The sequence below is a fragment of the Neolamprologus multifasciatus genome, chromosome 12 (genome assembly GCF_963576455.1).
Source record: "Neolamprologus multifasciatus chromosome 12, fNeoMul1.2, whole genome shotgun sequence".
NCBI classification, from domain to species: Eukaryota; Metazoa; Chordata; class Actinopteri; order Cichliformes; family Cichlidae; genus Neolamprologus; species Neolamprologus multifasciatus.
In genome coordinates this window covers 5600531-5610041 of record NC_140450.1, presented here as the reverse complement: position 1 = coordinate 5610041, position 9511 = coordinate 5600531, and the positions used below count along the sequence as shown (strand labels likewise).

The 9511-nt window shown below is 37.8% G+C and overlaps 1 protein-coding gene across 1 annotated transcript; it reads left to right on the top strand.

The window, feature by feature from the left end:
- Positions 1-886: 886 nt before the first annotated feature.
- LOC146506258 (sperm-associated microtubule inner protein 10-like) lies at positions 887-6962 on the top strand. The gene is made up of 4 exons (XM_085178946.1): positions 887-1892; positions 2565-2673; positions 3974-4146; positions 4262-6962. The coding sequence occupies exons 1-4, from the start codon at positions 1861-1863 to the stop codon at positions 4305-4307; spliced, it is 360 nt and encodes a 119-aa protein (XP_085035072.1). The 5' UTR covers positions 887-1860; the 3' UTR covers positions 4308-6962.
- Positions 6963-9511: the final 2549 nt, after the last annotated feature.

Here is a 9511-nt window from a genome sequence, read left to right as displayed (position 1 = left end):
GTTATGTAAAAACCCCTCCTCTCACCATGATTTGTATATTTCAGTTGTGTGACATGCCTATTTTAGTGTGAGCCTGGCACATCGCATTACTCCCAAACAACACTTTTTCCTACAACATGTAAGGAAGCACATGAAGTCTGGTTTTAAGGGAACAGAATTGCAATCTGATTTTTTAGCCACAGTAGGCAGAGAAACTAAGCCTGTTATAAAATGCTCATGGATGGGACATTATTGAGAGAAAATGTACAGTGAGCAGGATATATCTTTCAGTATGGTTATATTATATTAGGGAAAGATTGTGACATAACTAGCTAGTTGACTTCTGACCTATCAGCCATGTCCTAAGGGAAACACCTCTGGTTACAATGAGATTACATAGAGGTCTATGGCAAAATAACCCTATGCTTCCTTGTTCTGTGACCACAGTAAACGGTTTCCTGGTTAGATATGGTCTCAGTCACTAGTTCTGAGTCTTATTAAACACTGTCTTGCAGTATCTGGTTTCCAAAATCTAACAGTGAGGACAAAAACACTCAGGTGAAGTTTAAAAATGAAGTTTAAATGACGATACTGTAACAGCAAAGAAACACACAGTGTTGGGAAGGTTACTTTTAAAATGTATTCCATTACAGAATACATGCCCCAAAATGTATTTTGTAACGTTTTCCGTTACGTTACTCAATGAGAGTAACGTATTCTGAATACTTTGGATTACTTAATATATTTTCATGCTGTTTACAACTACATGAATGTACTGTTGCTGTGATTTATTACTGTTACTGAAGGTCCGCGGCTCCGAACCGTAGTAAAGGGACCTCTGGCTAATACGGTGGGTTTGTGTCAGGCTCGTAGCCAAAAATTAGCTTTACTTTGTTGTCTGGGTCAACTCTGCTAGCCAGAGACAGAGAGAGGCGTTGAAAGGCTGCTCCAACAGAACTTATTGTTTTTGGAGGAAAACACGAACACGGTGTACAGTCGAGTCTTAATAGCTTACTTACAACTGGGCTCGTCAGGCACTCTTCTTGGCTGCAGTGGTTATTATTATATTTACATGCTTCCAGCTCCCGTTTTTGCTCAATGACAGCTCGTATTTTTCCTTTTTCTCCCTCCCTCGCTCACAGACACATAACGTGTATGGCAGTCCATTCTCCCTGCAGCACGGACTACACTGCCTATGATGCTACATTCTTTAGAGCTATACCTGTAGCATTCTGCCTATTAGCTTAGCATAACAACAACAAAAAGGCCTCTCTCACCCAGGAAACACGCAGAGAGAGAGCGTCACCCTGTAACCATAGCAACCGTAACGCTGCCGCCTGGAACAACAGAACGTAGCTGTCAAACAAAACCCAAACAGTCCTGACCCGCGACAATATGAAACAGGGAAGTACCGCCGTGTAATCCATTTATTTCAACAAAGTAACTGTATTCTAAATACCACCTTTTTAAACGGTAACTGTAACGGAATACAGTTACTCATATTTTGTATTTTAAATACGTAACGGCGGTACATGTATTCCGTTACTCCCCAACACTGGAAACACATGATGTGGAGCTGTAAGAGGGAAACACATTAATATTTTTCTTCTTTACCATCAGTCCTACTGTATGTTGTCCAGTTGCTAAATCTTAATTTATTTCTTCAAAGATCCATTTTCCACAGCTTCAGTTGGTGGTGTTTTATTTTTTCCTGAGTTACAGTTTATGTGATGTAGTAAACAGAAATGACTCGCTGCTCTTCTCCATCACTGACTGAAGTTACACAAACAGCCCCAAAGTGTCTACTTGTAATTCTACCCAAGACCCATAATGCACTGGGGGGAATGAGGGTTTCCATGGTGACTCTGACAGTCAACAAACATGGCTGACACAGGGAGCGCTGACCAGCACGAGTGAGTACATTTCCTGATTGTTTCACACTGAACACAGAGCTGTAAAGTGTTATTAAATGCACAGACTTACTTCCTTTCTCCAACCAGCATTTTGCACAGTTCGATTCAACAAATGAGTCCCGCTTTTCAGTGTAACAGCAAATAATGCAAGTTAATACCGTCTGTTTTATTTAGTACATTAAATGGTTTGTTACCGAAAATAAAATCTGTACAAAAATATGTGTAAAATCAGAAAATGTTCCCTTTTTTCTGAATATATTTTAGATGCATTATCTTATTTCAAGAATCTATTTTAGTTCTTCTGATATGGAGAGTAACTGCAACCATCTCCCATTGTTTCAGACTGTATTATTGGTCTGTGAACCAAAGGAAACTATATTCAAGGAAGCAGGCAGTTCATTATTGAGTTTTTTTTTTTAAATTCAATAGAGATTACTGGGACTAATTTAGAAAAAAAAATGACCCTACGTGATTGCATTGCACTTCCATTTCCTCAGGCTTATTTACTAACACTAAGTGGCACAGTCTTTGCAGCGCAGCAGCACCAAAACTGCAGCTCCTTTAGTTGTCTCTAAACTTTACAAACTAGCAGATAAACTGAACCAAACTGCATGAATCCTGCTCCAGAGTGCCCAAAACCCACACCTCATATCCTTTTCTATTTACTCCCAGACGATCATCATGCCACGTCCCAACATTTTCAGCCCGACATCCAATGATCCCCAAACTCTACGTGATGCCGTGGAAGCAGGACATGAAGAACCGGAGACTCTTGATGAAGGCAGGTGTTAGTCAGAACACATCCGATCAGATTTCTTTATGTCAGAAACAATGTTATTATTGGTTTGTATTTTTATTTATTTATTTATATTTGCTTTGGGTTTTTTTTAAACTAAGGACAGTGTGGTGTGTGATGGGTAGGACGACTCCATCATCTGGCTCTGTGGAGTTTGTCTCTTGCCCTATGGCAGCTGGCTGAACCAGCAGAATAGGGTGCATGGGTGGATAATAAAGTGTGTAACATATTGGGTAATTTCCCAACATTTACTGCATAACGTTTCTACACAAAAATGCTTACAAGTAGAAGGGTTAACAGCTTAATGCTTTAAAGGAAAATGTAAGCTTTTTTAATGTAGTGAACAATTAAAACATTTTATGACAAAGGTCTAGCGGCTCCATAGTGTGGTAGTTTACTCATTCACCTAACAAATGAAAGATCCCTGACTTTATCCTGGGAGGAGACAAATCCATTTGGGATTGCATGAAGAAGAGTGTCTGGTGTAAAACTCAGGTGACCCCTGAGACTAAAGGAGCATTCAAGAGCAGCTTGAATGGGAAAGGCCTAATCGTTACAATGCCTCTTGTCCACACACCACCTTAAGTGGTGCAAGTCATATGAAGTTGAAAATTACACCCTAAATACAGAAAAATTACATGAGGAATGTAATATATGATATATATATATATATATATATATATATATATATATATATATATATATATATGTATATATATATATATATATATATATATATATATATATATATATACATACATATATATATGTATGTATATATATATATATATATATATATATATATATATATATATACATACATATATATATGTATGTATATATATATATATATATATATATATACATACATACATATATATATATATATATATATATATATGTATGTATATATATATATATGTATGTATGTATATATATATATATATATATATATATATATACATACATACATATATACACACATATACATGTGTATATATATATATATATATATATATATATATATATATATATATATATATATATATGTATATATCCTTTTAATTAGTTAAGTATAAAGTATAAACACAGGCATGTATATGATGCAGTCTCAGTACGCAAAAGCTTCCTTGGGCTTGTTGTGAAAGTCATGTAAATGTCAAAAAAACTTTTTTCCCATTGATTCAGTTTCATTTCCCCTTTTCCTAAAAGTCGGTTTGTATTTTTATGTCAGTGAACTAAACTGATTTTCTCACTTTTTGTTAACTATGGTACGATTGCTCAGAACGCAGCTCTGGCGGGGATCCCCGTGGTTCCTCTTGAGGAGTCTTTGTGTTTCTGTGGTCGAGAACGTCTCTGCCACAGCCAGGACTCCGCCTACAGAACCACCTCTTCCTCTTCCTCACCTCCGTTCAGCCAGACAGGACTGCCCGCTCATTGCTCCTCCCACTTCTCCAGGTGAAACCCCACAGAGACTGACTGAGAAAAGGCCAGCTGTAACCACCTATGACAATCAATTTTTGGATGATTTGCTTAAAATAAAATGAAATCTTTGCCACTTTTCTCCTCACAGGTATAACAGCTCTGCGGTGACGACCAGAGGGCTTTTCCAAACCTGAGTACAGATCACAGAAACACCAATAAAACATGCATATCTGATATAGAAACAAAGCTCTGAATCCTGTGTGTTTTGTACTGATATCCAAAATATAAATGTAGCAGAAACGTTCGAGTTTAAGTATTTATTTGGTTGAACTTGAGCCGCTAGTAAAGAGTAAGAAGACTTTAACAACTTTAAAGCTTCTTCCATAAAAACAAAAAAAGAAAGGTAGAAATAAAGGTGGAGACAGGGTCAATGAAGGACATAAGAACTGTGAGCACCAGGAGTAAAAGTGAAAAATAAAACAAATAAAAAAACAGATGATTTGACCCTAAACGTGTTAAACGCCCCTTCTGAGAAGAGAAAACACGCACTTACTCGGGCTTGAGTGTCCATTAATGGGCCCATTGTTCTGCTTGTCTTATCAGATTTCATTAACTTCAGGTTTTAAGGTGGTAAAGTTGTGCTCAGGGACAGGGAGGCTCACAAAGCTTCCTATTGATGAAATTCTAAGAAAAACACTATTAATCATGATCTTTTCTAAGAATTCCCCCCGAAAGTTAGAATAGTAAATCCTAGTAAAGATAAATGTTATTCCCAAAGCATCCTTGCCCCCAGAAGAGTTCAGGTGGAAACCTGTTAGGAGCAGGGAGGAAGGGTTTTAAGAGCTTTGAAAGTTTTGTTAAGCAGAGGAGACAACATGCTGCCAGTGTTTCCTCTCCAAGAGAGCAAACAAAGTATTTGCAGAATCTGATAAAATTTGTCTTGTTTAAGCTTTAGAGCAGGGGAGTCAAACATAAGGCCCGGGGGCCACAGTCAGCCCAGCAAAGACTCCAGGCAACAGGACGGCTTTGGAAAATGTTAAGGAAGGTATAAATTTTGGACTTTAAAATGTAGAGTTTTACAGCTTTGGCTACTGATAAACACCTTCCCCATTCATTCAACAACAAAATATCATGTTTAGAGACAAACAATAAAATTCCAGAAAAGCTCCCTTTTTCCACTATTTACTGCAGAAATCTCAGCATTTTCTGTTTGTTTGTGCAAAGAGTCAGTTCTTACATTTGCTACAGCAGCATGACAGAAAAAAGAGACCTCTGTTTGTAATTGTACTTCTTTTCCTTATATTAAGTTCATTCATTTCAGGGGTTAAATGCATATTATGGTTTTACACTAGCAGAAAGGGGAGTTTCACTGCTCCAGGCCACTTAAGATCAAAGTGGACTGTTTGTGTCCTGCAGTGTAAAATTAGCTTGAGCTGCTTCAGAGGCTCCGATTATTATACAACATGAAAAAAACTGAATTGACAACGCTGGCATGTTGATGTTTAACATGTAGTGATTAATTCACAACAGTAATATGAAAGAAACCAAGACAGACAGAGTCGGTGTCGCACTGGTTATTTAAAATGTCTCAAAAACCTTCAGTATTAAATAAATCTATCAACAGAATATGAAGAAACGACTGTTTAATGTATACATGTACACACTGTGAAAAAGTATTTTTTCACATTAAAGTATTTAGTATTAGGCAAACAGTAAATACAAAATAAGGGAAACAGCTTTCCAATGCTGTTAAATGCTACAGATTAAATTGTGCACGGGTCAGTCTCATCAGCTCTCTCACCGAATACAACGTCTGAATCAGGGCAGAAAGTGCGGCGCTCACCACAAGAAAGGACAAGTGAAAATGTGAAATATGCAAATAGAACAGGAATGATGACTTGGATCTTTCAGAGCCTTTTAACCTGAGTTCCCCTGAAATATAAACTGTTAATCTGAGAGTGCCCAACACTCTGAGTGAGAGCATGGATCAGAGCAGTGGTGGAATGCACCTCAGTACATTTGCTCAAGTACCTTACTGAAGAACAGTTTTAATGTACTCTGTTTAAGTATTTCTCTGTTATGCTGCTTTCTTTTTCTGCTTCACTCCATTACAACAATCTAACCTTTAACAGGCCGGAGTCTCGCTTCCACTTTATTCAACAGAGATGTTCACTGCATGAAAGTTTTGATAATTGCAGTATTCAGTGTAAACAGAGATTGTATGATAAGGTTATTTTTACTGGTTATTATATGACCATTAACTATTAGATCGTTGTCACTACTTTTTGTGTTGAAGATAAAACTCTTGCTCCTTTCCCTGCTCAGAGTTTCTCAAACTTTCCTTAATCCATAAAATCACATTTTAGGCTCAGTTAGGAGCTCTAAGAATGTTTGTTAATCCCGGCCAATCATTTTGTTTTTCTTTCAGAGGTGTTAAACATTACTCGTCTATGGTTTGCACAACTGTTTCCCATCCGTGAGTCTTATCCGTGTTTGAGCTTAACTTGTTATTTCCTAGAAGTCGGACGGTTTCGTTGCACTTTCTTGCCTTGCAAACAGTTTCAGGGTCAGTCTTAATGCCAGATGACCCGGTGCCCTTGTTTAGCTGTGACTGGCTGATGATTTGTGTCTGTGGAGGGAGGAGATGTTTGAACAGATTAAACAAAGCTTAACCTGAAGTGATAATGATGGGACTTTTTGTGAGGAGTCAGTCACTTTTTTTTAAATGTGTCCTAAAACAGCGGTCCCCAACTTTTTTTGCGCCACGGACCGGTTTATGCCCGACAATATTTTCATGGACCGGCCTTTAAGGTGTCGCGGATAAATACAACAAAATAAAACTAGTACCGGTACCGAAATAAAGAAGATTTATTCATAACACACGTGAAAAGACCCAGGAAAACCGAGTTAACGATTAAAAAAACGATAACAAAATAACACTAAAAACCGATAAAAACCCTGAAAACCGTACATTTCACACCCGAGCCTCAACTCTCGCGGCCCGGTACCAAACGACTCACGGACCGGTACCGGTCCGAGGCCCGGGGGTTGGGGACCGCTGTCCTAAAATATAGAACCACTGGTGTAGATTTTGTGGGGGTATCTTTATCTTTAAATTGCATAGGTAAAGACTGTACATTGTCAGCGAGAGTACCATCAACCAGATGATCTCCTATGAGCAACATTTGGAAAAAGTGTAAAGGAAGAATTCTCTTCTAGCAGGAAGACCACCAAGAGAACCAGGAAGAAGCCTTGGAAGGCTGATTGGGGATGAGAGAAATGGAAGGAGACAAAAGAGGAGCATAGAGAGACCACAAATAAGAAACAACTACAGAAGAGACAAGAAAAAAGTTCATTGTATTAAACAAAGTTATATAAAACACGGGGAGTGAAGGAGAAGGTCTCAGTGCATCATGGGAAATCCACCAGTAGCTTCAGCCTACAGCAGCAAGTCTACAGGAATCTAAAAAGTTGAATCCTGATGACGTCTCTCTGGGTGCTCTGGCTTCCTCCCACAGTCCAAAGCGGTTAGTGGGGTTAAGTTAAGCCATTCTAAGCTGGTCATAGGTGTGAATCTCTGTCTGTCTCTCGGTGTTAGACCGACAACAGACTGATGACCTGTCCAGAGTGTTTCCTGCCTATCACCCTGTGGCAGCTGGGATAGACTCCAGGCCTCCTGTAACTCTGAATTGGTTAAGTGAAAGAGAGTGGGTGGATAATTTGGTTTTTTTTAAACAATGTCTTTTTTATTAAGACGTTTCCTTTCATACACATAAACATCAACATATATATTATACATATAAACAGAAAGAAAAGAGAAGGATTACAGATGATCTGTACATTAAGGTTAAGTAGTACATTTAAGCTGTAAAATGAGTTCAGAAATGTATCTTCGGCTGTGAAATAAAAGGAAAGAAAAAAAAGGGAAAGAAAGAGAAAAAAGAGAGAAAAATATAAACAAATGTGTAATAGGATAATTTGTTTTAATATATTATTTATATGAATTATATCTATACACCATCATCATCATTATATAAGTCGTTGTACTTTTCATGGTCCAGTCCACTTGGGCACCTGATCTAGAATGATTTGTGTGTTATCTACTTTCAGGAGTCGAATTATCCCAGTTGTTAAAGCTAAATAAAGTATTATCAGTATTATGTAAAGTAAAATCAAGATTGTTTATGTATATTTTCTAATATGACGATTGTCTTTAAAACAAAGTAAAAAAACAAAAACAAAATAGCATAAAAAATTTGTTGGGCATAATCGTGTAAAAAAAAAAAACATGCAAAAAATAAAAGAGAGAAACACCCAGGGACACTCAAAGGAAAGCCAGGTTTATATAATAAACATCAACTCACATAGTAAAGACGGCTTTGCGCCTGCACCTCAGTCTTTATCAGAACATCCTGGCACACTGGTATTTCCTGTCAAAACCAGCTGATAGCAAGACTGCAGGTTTAAGCAAACACTGCTCAATTAGCAGTTCTGCACGGTTTTTAATGAAATTGCTTTTAAATATTTTCAAGATCAGAACTTCTGTATTTACAGGAAAGGCAAATGCATCAGATCATCAACTCACAGTCCACAAAAGCCAACCAACATTTGATGCTGGTGTTACTCATTTCTCATATTCCAGTTTTCAGGATTCACTCTGAAACTTTTCATCATTCCATTAATATTCAAACGTTAAGCTGTTAAACCAATACTGTCCTTAAAATCAGGGTTACCAGGGTTACCAAGGCAATAGCAGTCAAAGATCACTCATTAGTTTTGCAAAGTTTAAAAAACGTATCTGAGTTATGATGAAGTGTTGCCACTAACTCACAAACCACGTCCTAAATAAAGATTAGATGGTCAGGTTGATTTAACTGGTTTCCGTCACTCTTTGTTTTTATTGTTCGGTGTTCGGTTTCAGCATCAAGAGCTTCGACAGAGAAAGCAGCTGTTGTTCCCCATGCTAATGCTGCTGCTGCTGCCTCGCTTCGTGCGTATCTAGGCCTCTATGTGAATGTCTCAGTGTGTCACCAGCAGTGATTACAAATGTCATTGTTTAATGCCAACACACACTCGCATGCAGCGGAACGAGAGGGGGTGGTAAAGAGGGAGTTGGTGTCTTTTACATATATTATTTACGGCAGTGAGCCTTGATGCAACAGAATAGTAAATTAAAGTCATTGTGTTTGTGTTTATAATGATTTTACACTTTACTTTGCACCTATTGGCTCCAAAACAGTGGTTTTGCTTCCATGCGCAAGACTGCCAATGAAAACTAAACATGCTCATATGCTTTACAAACTTTATGAGGAGGAACTCTGTTGCTCTACCCTTTGTCTAAGCGTCGTGTTAGTCTCTTCCTCTTGACTGAAACGAGCTGGAGCGCGTGCCGGAGTTT